General features: G+C 39.1%; 1 protein-coding gene across 3 annotated transcripts in view; it reads right to left on the reverse strand.

Moving 5' to 3' along the window:
• Window positions 1-1333: 1333 nt before the first annotated feature.
• Window positions 1334-17225, reverse strand: part of Tm2d1 (TM2 domain containing 1) — a 64549-nt gene continuing 48657 nt past the window's right edge. For all 3 annotated transcript variants that reach the window (XR_003851371.1, XM_008844470.2, XM_029569101.1), the window contains 3 exons: window positions 16727-16800; window positions 4509-4638; window positions 1334-1644 (listed from right to left, as the gene is read on the reverse strand). Coding sequence is in view for 2 of the 3 variants with exons in the window: in XM_008844470.2 (XP_008842692.1) it covers window positions 4528-4638; window positions 16727-16800 (185 nt within the window). In the remaining variant the exon portion in view is untranslated. The remainder of the gene's footprint in view (window positions 1645-4508; window positions 4639-16726; window positions 16801-17225) is intronic.

Raw genomic sequence — 17225 nt, forward strand, 5'->3', positions numbered from 1 at the left:
CAAATATGCAATTTCAGCGACCTGATATTTGACAAAAGGGCCAAGAACATTAACTGGAGGAAAGACAGCATGTTTAGCAAATGGTGCTGGCAAAACTGGATCTCCACTGCCTGAAGAATGAAACTAAACCCCTATCTTTCACCCTGCACAAAAGTCAATTCAAAATGGATCAAAGACCTCAATGTGAAGCCTGAAACTCTGAAACTATTAGAAGAAAACATTGGAAAAAACCTACAAGATATAGGTGTAGGAAAGAATTTTCTAAACCAGACATCAATTGCGCAGGAAACAAGGGCAAGAATTAAATTCTGTGTGAGTTCAAGTCCAGCCTAGGTTATATGAGACCATGCCTTAAAAAAATAAAACATTTGCTTTCCTACCTAGCCAAGTTAATGGTTGCAATCACCATGTAGGCATCAAAGTAACTTCTCAAGTTCTGACTGTTATGAAGCTAACTGCACTATACCATGTAATAATACTATATACTATTTGAGGGAAAACATGGCATTAATCTTGGGGAGCTATAGCCCCTGGCACTAAAGAAAGGCTGGGACAATATTATAGGGACACAGTATTCATGTATCTTAATTTTCGTTTTTTATTATTATTTTTATGTGTATACGTGTATTGCCTGCATGTAGGTAAGTGCACCCATGTTGTGCAATGCCCACAGAGGTCAGAAGAGGCTGTCAGATCCCCTAGGACTGGAGTTATGGAGAGTTGTTAGTTGCCATGTGGGTGCTGGGATTTGAATCTGGGTCTTCTGTAAGAACAGCCAGTGCTCTAGGGACTGCTGAGCCATCTCTCCAGCCCCCCTTAATTTTCTTAAAGGTCTTCTAATACAGTGAGAAAAGGCTGTTAACATACAAGTGTGCTTCCTCCAGACATTATGTGTTGCCTGGGGCTCCTGTGCTGACATCTACCTGGCAGTGCTCACGGAGAGCAGACAGTGATCATGTGTTTGGTTCCCCCTTGTCCATTGAGCTGTGACTGTAACTGTGGTGAGTTACAGGAGCCACCTCTGGTCTGCCACAGCTGATAAATCATTTCCCAAGCCAAAAAAAAAAAAGCAAAGTTCACATTTCAGAGGCCAGAAGAATCCATGTGCCTAATGCTCTTCTGACTCTAGTGATCTTTAGCCCCCAGGATACCATGGCAAAGACAGAACTGAAAACTTCAGGGTCACAGGTGGACTGACATGCATGACACTGCAGCCCCAGGCAGTATGAGCCATGGTTGTTCATACCAAGAATTAACAGCTTTGAAGGATCATGTTGCAGAAGACAAGTCCATTCAACAGTAAAGTTTTTCTTAATAAAAGGGCACTAAAACGTGAATGTTATATTTTTATTTTTCACAAATGAAAATGACAAATGACATGTAAAAGACATAATAGAGTATCACAATACAGTAACAGCAATGAGCTAACCATCTCATACAGACAGCAGCCCAAGAAGTACTAGGATACTACTTCAAGAAAGGCTTACAAAATAAATCTGGAAATGATATACTTCTAACTAGATCAACAAATCAAAAATGACCACAAACCAAAAAAACATCTAGAACCCATACAGTAGTAAGTAAAGGAAAAAAGGGAAATCTGGGTATCCATGTACTGGGAGTGCTCTGTTGAAATCAAGGAACCTATAAAAGAAAAAAAGACAAAAATTAAAACAATGTTTTCATAGAACTCCATGACATTATTGCAGGTACATTTTTGTTTCTCTTCCTTCAGTGCTGGGGATAGAACCCACTGCCTCATGCATGCTAGGCAAGTGTTCTACCACTGAGTGATGCTCCTAGCCCTGGAAAACACATTTGTATACTTAACCTGCTCAAGACATTTTCTTTCTTACTCTTGAAATAACTATATATAAAAAAGATCACAAGGGCTGGTGAGATGGCTCAGTGAGTAAAGGCACTTGCTGCCAAGCCTAATGACATGAGCTTGATTCCCAGAACATACATGGTAAAAGAGAACAGACTTCTGTAGTTATCTCTCTCTCTCTCTCTCTCTCTCACACACACACACACACATACACACACACACACAAAATGTAAAAAATAAAATTAAAAACATCTCAACAACTCTATAAGAAAGAATTTTTTAAGATTTATCTTATATTTATGTGTACATATGGAGAGGTATGTGCATGTATGAGCACAGTGGACATGGAGTGCACATGTGAGCACAGTGCAGAAGAGGGTGTCAGATCCCCTGGTGCTAGAGTTACCAATGGTTGTTAAGCCTGTTGCTAGGAACCAAACTTGAGTCCTCTGTAAGAGCACTATGTCCTCTTTAAGAAAGGACTTGAAGTCAAACATGGTGGCATATGGCTGTTATCCTAGCCCTCAAGAAGCTGAGACAGGAGAATGGAGAGTTTGAGGCTAGTCTGGGCTATATAGTGAGTTTTAGGCACCTGGACTTCATAGTGAGACCCTGATGTCCCCTCCTCCAATTTTTTTGCAAGACTTGAAAACTTTTTGAACAATCAGTTTCATATTTTGTAGAGATGGTCCCTATTCAGGCCTATAACAATAAGTAATATGCCATAATTTTATTATTTTTAAAATTTTTTATGTGTATGAATGTTTTGCTTTCATATAAGCGTACCATGTGCATGGAATTCATGCAGAAGCCAGAAGAGGGCATTGGATCCCCTGGAACTGGAATTACAGAAAGTTGTTAGCTGCCATGTGGATGCTGGGAACCAAACCTGGGTCCTCTGCAAGAGCAGCCAATGCTCTTAACCACTGAGCCATTTCTCCAGCCCCTATTTTATTTTTTGAGACAGAGTCATACTGTGTAGCCCTGGCTAGTGTCAAACTCACAGAGATCCACCTGCCTCTGTCATCAGAGTGCTGTGCCATCTTGCCCAGCCTACCCCATAATTTTAATGTGAGAAAAATCATCTTAATCATCAAAATTATGCTTCATGTTCTATTTATACACTACAACCACAAAACAAATGTCTCTTCCCTTCTTGGCCTCTAGAAGCATCTCTGAAATAGTCAACTGAAAAGCCAAGTTCTATGACAGTGGTCTGGACACCTATCCTGTGTCCTTTCATCCTCTCTGAGAGCAGCTAGCTCTAAGGGGGCTGTTGTGTAGTAAGTGCCCTACCTACATGCTCTGTAACACTTCTCCATTAAGGAGCATGACTATACCAGGAAATGGCTTTTCTGACCTGTAAAAATCCTTCTGAGAAAAATTTTACACCACTGGAAGGAAGATCACTAGAACAAACTGACAGTTACTGAAATTAAATCTTTGTAGTAGCAGAGTCTCAGAGAACCAGAATTCAACCAGGAAGACTGGTGGTATCTCACTCTGAAAGATATGCTACCCATTTAAACTGAAACCACCTAAAAATTCTCATAGCCAGAGAAACTTCAGGTTAGAATAAATACTTATGGGTAGTCTTTGGACTCTATCAATTTTCAGATTTAGGGAAGAAGAAAGAGGTTAAAAATCCTATTAATACTGGACATGGTGGCACATGTCTATTTCCTTAGGATTTGGTAAGTAGAAAACAAGAGGACCTGGAGTCTGAGGCCATGCTTAGCAATATAGCAAGTTCCAGGCCAGACTATAGAGTAATATCTATCCAAAAAACCAGAAACAGGGATGGGGATGTAGCTCAGTGGTAAAGTACTTGTCTAGCAGATATAAGGCCCTGGGTTCAATCCTCAGCACTGACACAGAGAGAAAGAGAGAGAGAGAGAGAGAGAGAGAGAGAGAGAGGAGAGAGAGAGAGAGGAGAGAGAGAGAGAGGAGAGAGAGAGAATGAGAATGCATCAGTCATGGATTCATGAATGAGGGAAAGACCCTCCCTCTCCCCTCTTTAGGGAGCTATCGGCAGATGGCCGCTTGCTGAGGGAACAGGTCCTTGTCCTGGGTGGTGAAGCCACCGGTGAGCTGCCTGTACTCCAGTGGTTAGCTCTATACCCAGTGGGTCACAAAACAAAAACAAAAACACACCACAGTGGGTAGGGGATTTGGTAAGAGGAGGGAATGGAATGGGTGGAGGTGGGAAAGGGATTAGGGTAGTGACCAGAATATATGACATACATGTATGAAATTGTCTAAGAATAAATTTTCTTTAAAAAAAAAAATCACTGCTCAAAACAAAACAAAAACTAAAGCAAGATACAAACAGAAGGTCATTTTGGTCTTCAGAGAGACAAGACAGCAGAAAGCACGCTCCACTGAACTGCCTATGGCACATGCTTTCATCACAACCCTCACATGATGCTTTGATGGTTTCTTCCTTGTGAAAACCATATTCACTGCATAGGAAAAGTATGAACAGGAAACTGCAAGGGCAGTGAGCACACACAATACTATTCAATGGACTGAAGACAGTCACACATGTGGACTTGGGTTCTAATTAAGAAAAATGAAAGTCTTATAACACTAAACGAGCTGTTTCCCGTGGTTCCACAACTCTTGTAAGTTCACTTAAAAATACATATTGTAAGTAAAGTGAGATATATGTACCACTTACCATTCCTCTTTTTAAACATCTATGGATATAGCTGTGTTTTTCTAAATGTTTCATTAGTAATACTCAGTCTTATAAGTCTGGTTCCATAATAGTCTATAATATAACTACTTCCATCTGAAGGTCCAACAATCTAAAAAAGACAAAAATTTCAAAATTATTAATTTTATAAGACATTTGAGTTTTTCTTAGTAGATAGTAAAATTATCTCAGTAGCCACAAAACCCAAAGTTGAAGGAAAACAGAAGTTGAAATAGGCAGGGATAGCTCACACAAAGAAAGACAAGCTGGGGCAGCACAGGCTTCCGGGCTGAATTCTCCACCTCGCTGCCTCTATGTTTTGCTCTTCCTGTCCTTATTCTGTAAACAAGCAACTCCAAATGCATACATCCCACCTCAGCTGTTTCCAATAAAATTTTTCCATACTATTTATATACCAGTTCCAGGGAAAGATTTTCATTGATCTGTTTGCATTTTGTAAGTATTGCTAGACAAATTACGGTTATCAAAGGAAAAAGAATTTAGTATGATTGACCAGGCCAGCCCCCAGAGGGAAATGATGGTAAATGACTAGTTCCACCTGCAGTGGAAAAGAGACTGAGAGAAAAAACACATGTTCACTACAATCATCTTGTCCACTGTTAACCACATTTGTGATAGTACAGTTAATACGGTCTCTATAAATTATCATTTAAAATAGCAATATTGGGGCCAGCAAGATGGCTCAGCAGTTATAGAGGTGCTTGTGACCAAGCCTGATGACCTCAGTTCAATTTCTGGAATCCACGTGATATAAGGAGAGAATCAACACCTGCAACTTGTATTCCAATTCCCATATGTGTGCTGTGGCATGCAACCCCTCTCCCTTACTTACTTACTTACTTACTTATTTATTTATTTATTTAATAAGCTTAAAAACTAAATAAAAAAAAATAGATAGCAATCTTCAAACTGTAGCCTTAAGGGTAGACAAAGATTTACCAAGTTGTATGTGGGGCCCATATGTTTTACAGGTATCAATTCTGGGATACCTATTGGCATAAATATGCTATAGAACTTACCTGCCTGTATGGCGGGGGGATTATACTAGTTTTCCTTCCTATGTCCCTCCCACTGTAGTCATTTCTCCAAGTCAGTTAACAGTAAAACATACCTACCATCAACGCCTACAGTGTGCACTGCTTCTGAAGAGCCAATACAAGGAAAAGTTCAAAATAACAGACTTAGGAAAACCTCCTTTAATCAAAGATCTGAAAATATATTCTGCCTTATCTTGTTCAAAAGATGCAATCTTTTGGTGGTATGGTGGGGCATGCCTGTAATCCTAGCACTTATGGGGTGGAGGCAGAAAGATCAGTTCATCACCTTCAGGTACATGATGAATTCAAAGTTAGCCTGGGTTATGAGACACTGTCACAAAAAATAAAACAAAACACCACACACTGTGGAGCTGTGAATAAATGCTCTTTTTGTGGTAATTAATTACATTAAAGGTAGTTTCCTCAAATTTCTGCCAGCATCCTACAGTTTTGGGGTTTTTGTTGTTGTTGTTGCTGTTGTTTTAAGGTGTATAAAAAGGTTTTAACGGTCATCTCTGCTAGATTATTACAATCTGTTGGTCTTGGAGATGGTGGGAAAAGTTTTCACATGGAAGTAATAACAGAGCCTGGCAAGATGCTTGGAGCACACTGTGTGCTAGGACAGGTTCATTCCTCACACCCAGTCAGCATGTCTAGCATTCAGCTACAAATAATTCATTTTCCAGAACCTTTAAACCAAGGAGCTATTGGCTTATGATAGCTTCTGGGAAAGGAAGAGTTTTCTTCAAGGGTGTGGCCATGGTTATGCTGTTCATGCTCCAGGGCTGATATCACTCTAAAGAGCAACACAAATTGGACTTAATGTGGGAAAAAAAAAAAAAAAAAAAGAAGGTAGGTTGGTGGGTAAGAAGATGGGGCTGATCTGGGGAATTGGGAGAGAGGAGACTATAATTAAATATATTGCATGAAACTGTCAAAGAATTAATTTAAAAACTGAAAAAAATCATAATGGTTTATGAAGAGTTTATTCCTATCTGTTTTAAGTAGATGATCTTTAAAATTCTGTGGTATTTATAGTCTGTTGGATACATTTAAAAACTGATGTAACAGTTTTATTTAAATATGTCAATATTTGAAATTACATCCCATGCAACTATTTAAATTTATGATGGAAAGCTTAAATGTCAATTTAAAAATATGCAGAGGGTACAGACAAAAAAAATGCCTAAAGGTTCTACAACTAGAGTTTAAAGAAAATTGCCATCCTGTTCTTCTCATTTAAAAAGGGAATTCAGGGATGAGCATTAAGGTACACACCTGTAGCCTCTAGCACTTGGGAGGCTGAGGCAGAAGGAGCAACACAAGTTTAAGGCCACCTTGAGCTACACAGCAAATGTCTAACCCCCCCCCAAAAAAAACCAAATAAGCAACCCCCCCCCAATATTAGTGAATTTAGCCTTAAAAACTAACAAAAGCTGGATGCAGTGACATATACCTACACCTGTAGCCTCTAGCACTTGGGAGGCTGAGGCAGGAAAGCAGCTTGAGCACAGGAATATAAAGCTAACCTGGGGTACACAATGAACCCCCCATCTCAAAAACAAAAACTCTATTCAACAAATACTTAATTCCTACAATATTACAGGTATGATACCAGCCATTAAGTATATGACAGTGACAATAGGAAGCTTGTTCTAGTGAATTCAACTAATACTGACTTAGCACTGACATGCCAGATACCATGTCAGGTGCTGCTATGCATATCAACTTGATTAAATTAAACTTGTTTGACATTTATAGATGGTATGTATGAATTTAAAGTATTTGTGACATTTCAGTGGCTAGGGTCACAAGGAAATTACTATGAACCTTAAGCTAAGATAAAAATGGGTAATTAGAAGACAATTTTGAGACTATCAGGAAAACAAAGAAGATAAAGCTCAGTTAGCAGAAATAGGCCAATAATGCTGTAAAAATTTCTCTTACTTGGAATATGTGAACAAACTGTAACTGAGCCTTTTGTTCTATTGTCTTTTTCTTCCTAAAAGTATTTTTCCTGATAATCTCATTTACTCACTAAAGAAAAATATTAAAAAATTAGAAATAAGGTGAATACATGATTGGATGACTTTTTAATACTGTGTATTTTTAATAAGCCCATCTGTAACTTGTCTGAGGCTCCAGATGTTTCACAATCTTGTCATGTTAGCCACTAACTTGAAGAAAATGTTAAGTGTTGGTCCCCACCAAACCACCTTTCCTCATCCTATACTGAAGACAGCACTAGAGTTACACACAGTGCAACGTTTTCTGTAATTTAGCAATCATATTATAGCATTTCTTTCCCTATAAACTGTTAGTACTGGTTCTTCAACAACAGTTTTGAGCGGCAATCTATTTCTCTTTCAGGCAGTTAGTTGTTCAGCCTTGGAATGTAATGAAACTCTGGCTAATCACCTATGACACAAGATCATCCAATCATCCAGGGATTTATTTACTCTCAAAAAGATCTGCATGAAAGAAAGCAGGCTTTTTATTTTTCTGGCCCTAAAAGTGACCAGATAAGGACTTGATGTTAAAAGAAATGAAGAAAGCAAAGAGAAAGAAGGGGAAAGAAGGAGGGAAGGAGACAAGGGATAGGGGAGGAAGAGGAAAGGGAAGGGAATGAGAGCTGAGGGGAAGGAAGAGCAAAGAGAGAGGGAAGGGAGAAGGAGGGGAGGGAAGAGGAAAAGAGGAGGTGAGAAACAGAGGGAAGAGAAAGGGAAGAAGAGAGGGAAGGGGAGGGTAAAGGGAAGGGAAGAAGAGAGAGAAGAGGAGGGGGGAAGGGAACAGGAAAGAAGAGAGGAGTAGGAGAAGCTGGCCCCTGTAGTACTCTAAGTTCCAGTGTCTTTTTATGACATTTAAAGGACACTAACAGCACATGCCACTGTAAGACATCATCACAATACTTTCTCATGAATATAAAGGTTTCAATTATTTAAATCCACATTTCCTCACCAAAATACAAACACGTATAATAAATGTGCCAATTTAAAAAAATTTCTCATGAAGACAGTACTGTATTGTTAATTTTAAAATAACAAATCTTTTAAAATAACCCCCAGTGAGCAATATTTTACTCAGTAAATATGCCCATGTCTATTTGTACACTGACAAGCTAATAAATACAGGTATGTGCACACACAAACAAATAAATGTAAAAATTTTTTTTAAAAAAGCACTTTTTCATGACACACACTGATGTCTCTTATGTACAAAACCCTAACACCACAGAACCTAAATTCAGCAGGCTGGAGAGATGGCTCAGCAGTTAAGAGCACTGACTGCTCTTGCAGAGGACCTGGATTCGATTCCCAGCACCCACAAAGCAGCTAACAACTGTCTGTAACTCCAATTCCAGGGGATCTAGTATCTTCTTCTGACCTCCATGGGCACTGCACAGTATGACTGCACTTACACACATGCAGGCAATACACTCATACACATAAAATAATAATAGTATTTTTTAAAACCCTAAACCCAGCAGTTTTGTAAAGTTGCTTTAACAAATGGCCACAAATTTTGTAGATTAAAGTAACAAAAATGTACAGTTCTGAAGAACAGAAGCTCCAAGCTTCTGGTAGCAACTGGTATTCTCTAGCCTACTGTGACTCTACTGGCATCTGTCACTGGATTAAGGTCCCCATATCAAGATCTTTAACTTCATCACAGCTGCAAAGGCCTGGTTCATAAATTCACAGGTTCTTTTGGTTCATCCTGGCCTTCTAGGGAAATGGCGGCAGTTTGGAGAGAATGTTTTGTTCTTCACCCTTGATGCCTTTGATCTAAATCTTGACAGCATCCCCACCCCCCACCGGCACCATACAAACAGGCACATACATAACTTGCCGCACATACAAACAGGCACATACATAACTTGATTTGGACATGTATTCTTAGAAATGTGATGTTCTTTAAATAAATATATATTTTAAAAATTTATCTGAACAGTACTGTGTTATAAATCTTAATCAATTGAAAATGAAAATATTATTTTATGTGCATGAGTGTTTTGCCTATATGTACTACATGTGTGCCGGTGCCCTCAGCAGCTCAAAGGCTTTGGATCCCTTGGAATTGGAGTTCCAGGCAGTTTTTAGCTGCCATGTGAGTGGTGCTCTGTAAAAAGCAGCAAGTGCTCCTAATTGCTGGACCACCTCTCCAGCTCCACAATGTCCTTTCTATTTTACTGTTGTAACTGGGAGACTTAACTTAAGGTCTCCTGCTTGCTAGGCAGTCTCTCTAGTCTTCTTTTTACTTTGTTTTGAGGTCCAGTGGCCCAGATGAGCTCTGAACTCACTCTGGAGCCCAAGCAGGCCTTGAACTGGCAGTACTCCTGCTTTGGCCTCCCCAGTAGCTGGGATTACCAGCCTGGTAGACAAAATTATTGTCACAGTACACTATGGCATATTGCTGTGTAAATATCTGGGTAAACACTGTTATAATTACTGTTCAGTGTTACAAAGGATGAATCTGTTCCCTTATTACTGGACAGATCTACAAACAGTATAATAGTAGAAATCTGTGTCATGCTCCCTGGTGGACGGAATAGGAGTTTTCTGAGTCCACGCTCAGCAGTACCTCCATATGTACTTATTAGTTACCTGAATAACCTATTCTGTGAAATACTCATTAGTTGATTATAGCCTTCTGACTATTGGACTCCCTATCATTTTCTTGTTAATTTGCAGAAATTACCTGTATAGACCAGGCTGGCCTTGAACTCACAGATCCACCTGCCTCTGCCTCCCAGTGCTGGGTATAGGCATACACCACCATGCCCAGTTTGCATTTAGTTTTATATAAAAGTTTACCTTTGGTTGGGGCTGGAGAGATGGTTCAGCAGTTAAGAGCACTGGCTGCTCTTATAGAGGACCCAGGTTTGATTCCCAGCACCTACATGGCAACTAACAACCATCTGTAACACCAGTTCCCCTCTTCTGACCTCCTTGGGCATTGCATGACTCGGGTGCACTTACATACATGCAGGCAATACACATACTCATACACATAAAATAAAAATAATAAAATACATTTTTTGATCCAGGAGTGGTGGCGCATGCTTTAGTCCCAGCACTTGGGAGGCAGAGGCAGGCGGATCTCTGTGAGTTCCAGGCCAGCCTAGTCCCCACATCAAATCCAGGCCAGCTGTGCCTACAGGGAGACCCTATTTCAAAAAGACCAAAAAACCAAATAAATAAAAATCAGTGGTGAAGCGTGAGCTAAGCATTTAAGCATTTCAATCCCTACTAACAAGGACAAGGACACAAACACACACACACACACACACACACACACACACACCTACCTATAAGAATGGAATAGGACTCAAACATATACTTGTATGCAAATGTTGACATCAGCATTATTCATAGTAGTTAAAAAGTAAAACAACTCAAGTATCAGCAGATTAACATATAACAAAATGTAGGGTTTCCGTGTGTTAAAAAAGTGTATATAAGGGCTGGAGAGACAGCTCAGCAGTTAGGAACACTGCTCTTACAGAGGACCTGGGTTCGATTCCCAGTACCCACATGGTGGCTGACAACCATCCTAACTCCAGTTCCTGGGGAATCCAATGCCTTCTAACTTCAGCAGGCATTGCACGACAGGGGCACACTTACACACATGCAGACATACACATAAAACAGAAATAAATTTTTTTAAAGCATATATATATGCATATATAACTATATATACACAATAAAATGTATATATGCAGGAGAATATAGTTCAACCATTAAAAGGAATGAAGATGCTACAACATTCATAAACCTTGAAAATATGCAAAATAAGCCAGACACAAAACGGACCAATACTGTCTCTACTGTCTGATTCTACTTATATGAAATACCTACAACAGGACAGTTCATGAAGACATAGAAGCTAGAGGCTACCAAAGCGGTAAAGGGAAGGGACCTGCAGTGACTCTTTAATGGGTATAGAGCTTCTTTTTGAAGTGGTACAACAGTTTGGAGGTAGATAGCATTGAGGGTTGCTCAGAATTTCTGAATATAATTAATGCAACTGAATTATCCATTTGAATAAGATTAACATGGCAAATTTGTTATATGTATATGTGTTTATATATAAAAACTTATTCACTTTTATTTTATTTTATGTATATGAGTATCTGCATGCACGTAAGTATACCATGTCCATGCAGTGCCCAGAGGCTAGAAGGGAGCATTGGATCCCTGTAACTGGAGTTATGGACAGTTGTTAGCTGCCATGTAGCTGTTGGGAACTGAACCTAGGTCCTCTGCAAGAGTAGCTAGTGCTCTTAACCACTGAGCCATCTCTCCTACCCCTATTTTATATATACATATATTTTGAACCACATTTAAAAAGCTTACCTTATTTGAACTTTATTAATGTTATAGTATTTACATCTATAATTCATAAACATTTTATTTTATCAGTATAAAATGTATTTTCTTAGTATATATTCAGGTAGCATTTTAATAAAAATAAATTAAATGAAAAAATGTAGCTACCTTTAAGCACTTTTAGCCAACTGACTCAACTGTCTGTACTCAGAAGGTAATACAGGCTGTGTTCATTCCAATCCCCCAGAGACAAGCACATTTACATCTCCTAAAAGTCGAATCGCATTTGTGTCCATTGCTGCCTCTCTATATGGCTAATTTGTATATAAGGAAGTTAAAATCATCCTATTGGTCACACTTTAATTAAGCATCAAAATTCCTATACAGTACTAGAAACTATTAATTTGGACCACTTGACTTCATTTGATTTCAAAGACTGGTTAGTTTTAATCTAAATGACTAACATAAATATTACTCTTAATTTACCACAATGTCTCCTAAAGAAAACAAAGCTTTGGGATTAGCCTCAGAACCAGTTTTAAATGCTTGCTATTTTGAAAATTCCTTTTAAATCACTAGATGCCCCACAGGGTAAGTGAACAAAGTGAAATCCACCTAATTAAGTCACAGGAGAAGCAGCACAAAGTATTAGCCATTTACTTTTGCAATTTATTATATCAACAATTCACACTGGGCTTAAATTAACGTGAGGGACTGGAGAGATAGCGGGGCGATTAAGAACACTGACTATTCTTGCAGAAGACCCGGTTCAAATCCCAGCACCCACATGGCAGCTAACAACTGTCCATAACTCCAGTCCCAGGGGATCCAACAGCTTCTTCTGTACTCTGTGGGCATTGCATGACACAGGTGCACTTACTTACATGCAGGCAATACACATAATTAACAATGTGAGAATAGTTTGAAAGATCTGATATTTACAAAATAGTTTGTTTTTATGTACTGCTGTCCTACCCCTAGCAATCTGTTGCATGTGTTGAGCAACTCTTCCAACGCTGGTAGTAGATCTAGGAAGACTTCACATTTAGCTCTTCCCAGACCAACAGTTTGTATGTCAAAAGGCAAGGATACAGGCTATACATTTCACAAAACAGACTGCCATATTCAAAAATTAACCTATGGTTTGACCTTATTTATGCTCTAAGCTAAATTGTAAAACCTAGGATTTTTTAAATTAAAAGAATTATAAAAAGATTAAAAAATCAACATATTTTATTGTTTGTTTTGAGTCAGGATGACAGTCAATAGTCCAAGTTGTCCTGAACTCACTATTGTAGCCCAGGCTGGCCTCAAACTCCTGCCTCTCCCAAGTGCTGGTATTACAGGTGTGAGCCACCATACCTGGTTCAAAAAGCAACCTACTTTTATTTAAAGCCTCAGTTCCCAAGAAAATATTTCTGGTGATAAGGTGCATCTATTATCAAACTACTCTTGGGATATTTAGACTGTAACCTCGAGGGAAGGAACACAACTTATTCTACCAGAGTTGTTGCACACTAAACCTGTCTAAATGATAGTATCACATCTACCGCACATTGTTTTTGTGTGTGTGTGTATGTTTGTGTATGTGTGTACGTGTGCGCACACGCCTATAGAAGTCAGAGGACAACTTTCAGGAGTTGGGTTTCTCCTTCCACCTTTACATGGGTTCTGGGAGTTGAACAGAGGTCTCAGGCTTGGCAGGCAGTAAGTGCCTTTATCCACAGAGCCATCTCATCAGCCCTGCAGAGAGTTTATCACAACAACTTTGATTTTTATTCATTGCTTCTCATGACTCTGTAAACTCTGGAAATTTGCCTAAGGTCCTTTTATACCATTAATGTTCCCTCTAGAATGGGTATGTTGAAATCTAATTCCCACTGTGTTGGATTTAAGAGGCAGGTCTTTTAGGAGGTAATCAAATTATGGGGACTCCACATTCATGAATGGTATCAAGTACTTTTCTAAAATGAGCTGATGATATGGCATGTGAGGGCACAAAGGCAGTGCTGTACAGAAGGCTGAGTGCCTGCACCAAGCATCAAATTTGCCTAGCACCTTGATTTTTGGGCTTTGCAGGCTCCAGACTTCTAAACAATTAATTTCTGTTGTTTATAAATTACGCACTCTGAAAATAAGGTGTGATACTCAGCTGTAATCCCTGCACTCAGGAGTCAGAGGCAGGAAGGCTGTCACAAATTTGAGGTCAATCTGGATTACACAGAGAGTTCTAGGCCAGACTAGATTACCTTGCAAGACCTTGTCTTAAAAGAGGAAAGAAAAAAAAAAAAAGCAAGGCGTGGTGGTGCACGCCTGTAGTCCCAGCACTTGGGAGGGGCAGGGAGATCTCTGTGAGTTCAAGGCCAGCCTGGTCTACATAGTGAGTTCCAGGCCAGCTGGGGCTACAGGGAGACCCTGTCTCAAAAAAAAAGAAAAAAGAAAAAAAAGAAAAAAGAAAAGAAAAGAAAAGCCAATGAGATGGCTCAGTAGTCAAGTAAAGTGCCTGGCAACTTGAGTTTGATCCTGCAACCAATGAAAAGTGGAAGGAGGGAAACCAATGCCATAAAGTTATCCTCTGACCTCTACATCAACACATCACACACACACACACACACACACACACACACACACACACACACACACATACACACACACACAAAGCAACAACAAATAAAATTAAATAATAAAATAAACTACCCATCCCTTGGTATTTTTGTTATAGCAGCCCAAGTGCACTGAGGTCTGAAAGGGAAGCAGTGACTTTTCCATAAACTACTACTGTTAGCATCTCTTCTTGCTTGTGCTTGGTGCAAAGCCACACTTCTCACAAGTGCTCTGCATTCACGTGGAGTCAGCAAACTGTGAAGGCACACTCTGTGTTTAGTTTACTACTTGTGCTACAGGGGATTAGAAAAAATTTTTTTTCAAGAAATTTAGCTGTGACTTAAAATCGTTTTAAAAGTTCTCAAAGAAAACAAAAAGCAATTAATCCAAAGAAAACAGCATCCAGCAGTTCTAAAATGAGTGGCATGTATTAAATGGCAAGCTAATAAAACATATTTTAAAAATCCGATCAATTTATTTATAACATTATAAATGTCTGAGATTATATAGCTTTTATGAAATGCAGCAGGTTATTGGTTCTTTATGAAAATCCACTGAGTAATGTTAATAGGAAAGAAAATTCATTTCTTCCCTAATGCCAAAACTTTTAAAATTAAAGTGAACCGACACACTTCCTCCTGCCTGCTTTCTGCATCCTAATGTGTTTTTCTGTTTTCCCTCACGCAACACTCATCTATCTGATTGGTGGCTGTTTTGTCTCTAACCTAAGAAACTTTATTTTTGTTTGGTAGAGTACGTATTAGTGACTTTGGTTTGAAATGCTCCAATTATGATTATGTACATAACAAAAGAGGTTTAAATATAATCAAAAATTTTTTCCTTGAAAAAAACTTCTAATGACTAATCTATCCTAGTACACAGAGGCAGAGACAGAAAGATCAGGAGTTCAAGGCCAGCCCACATTAATGAGACCCTGTCTCAAAACAACTAAACTAACAGACAAATAAAAAAGGCACTCTGAATTTTGGATATCTTAACTTGAACAATTCCTATAAAATATAAGTCCCTTGCATCTTCATTTAAAATGAGGACTCCATCATTAAGTTTATGCATGAGGCCTTCTCCTCGCCATGCTTGCCTGCCCATCCCACAGTTAGAGGAGGCAAGATATTTGGTGAGGCATGTGTTTATGAGTAAAGTCAGGAAAATTCCAACTTTAAAACCAAATATTTTCCTTGTTTAATTCTGGTATCTTTTTGGTCCATATGCTGCCTCCTCCTCACAGTATGGTACCAAAATCACTTAGAGTCTGGCTTGCTTTGGAACATGACAATATCATCAAGCAACCAGAACTGAAGAATGGAAATGCTGGATGAGAAGGTAGAGCAAACAGATGATGATTTAAATGCATACCGACATTCTCCCTGAAGACACTTGGTGCACCATAAATGCTTGTTGAAGTACTGTTTGGCAGTATTTGCTGTGATGGATTCATTCTTGCCTCTAATTTAAGAAGCTTCATGAGTTAACCACAACCAGTTCAGTACTTAACAGAAAACAGCTGCTTAAGGACAGCATCTCACAAAGTACATCTGCTGCTATCCTCACTGTAGCAGAGAAAGTGAGGCTCTTACAGAGGAACATCACAAGAGCTGAGAACTCTTATTATTTGCATGGGCAACTGCTTGAGACTATCCCCACTACTGGGCATGGTACAGAGCACCCACACACTCTTCTTCTAGTATGCTAGCTAGATTTCAGCTTCTGTAATTTACACAAGTGCAAATCGTATAGAGTGCCTATGTACTGCAAAAGAAAATCTTATTTCTGCCTCTAAAAGGTTCATAAGAGTATGAGAGTCCCATCAAAGTATGCTATTATGTTAATTGACTAGGTTGGCCATGACTATCAGGCAAATAAATGGTAAGTTGGAGAAACAATTGTTTTTTTTTTCGTCTTTTTGAGACAGGGTCTCCCTGTAGCCCCAGCTGTCCCGGAACTCACTATGTAGACAGGCTGGCCTTGAACTCACAGAGATCTGTCTGCCTCTGCCTCCCGAGTGCTGGGATTAAAGGCATGAGCCACCACGCCCAGCTGGAGAAACAACTGTAACCCTTTTTATGAGTACCTTAAAGCTTTTAGAGCTACAGTTTGTATGTATCCAGAACTTCAGATATACCAGCAGAGGACCATCAAACTTAATTCTGATTGTAAAAGTAGTTTACATTCCAAACTGAAACAAACTTACCTGCATTGAAATAAGAACGAAATCAATTAGGCTCCCAATTCCACAAAATCCTACGGTGCAAAACTTTAACAAGCCTAGAAAAGTACAAGGTAAAATCATTACAATTTATAATCTTGTAAGTATTAAAAATGTCTACATTTTTCTAAAAATCAGAATATATGCTACAGACTCTATGGTAAGATGATGAAATGTAGTATCTTTTAACAAAAAAAATCAAATCTTCACCTAAAATATAAGTTTAAATATAATAATTTGATCAGAGGGACATAAAGGACACTTTTTGCTCCTTGCCCTCCTAGGTCGACTAGCTCCAGGGGACTATGGGCATCTCTCAAAATGTCCTGTAATTGTGGTGGGTCACCTGTCCTCTTGATTAAGGAAATCAAGGAGACCCCAGCAGATGGACTTGAACCAGTGTCCAGTCTACAAAGGAGGGTCAACACAGAGGAATCATTTCCTCCATGTTTCCAAGCAAAGCCAGCCATGGTCGAGCAGGACC

This window comes from Nannospalax galili, unplaced genomic scaffold (assembly GCF_000622305.1).
Source record: "Nannospalax galili isolate Female #2095 unplaced genomic scaffold, S.galili_v1.0 scaffold71, whole genome shotgun sequence".
NCBI lineage: Eukaryota > Metazoa > Chordata > Mammalia > Rodentia > Spalacidae > Nannospalax > Nannospalax galili.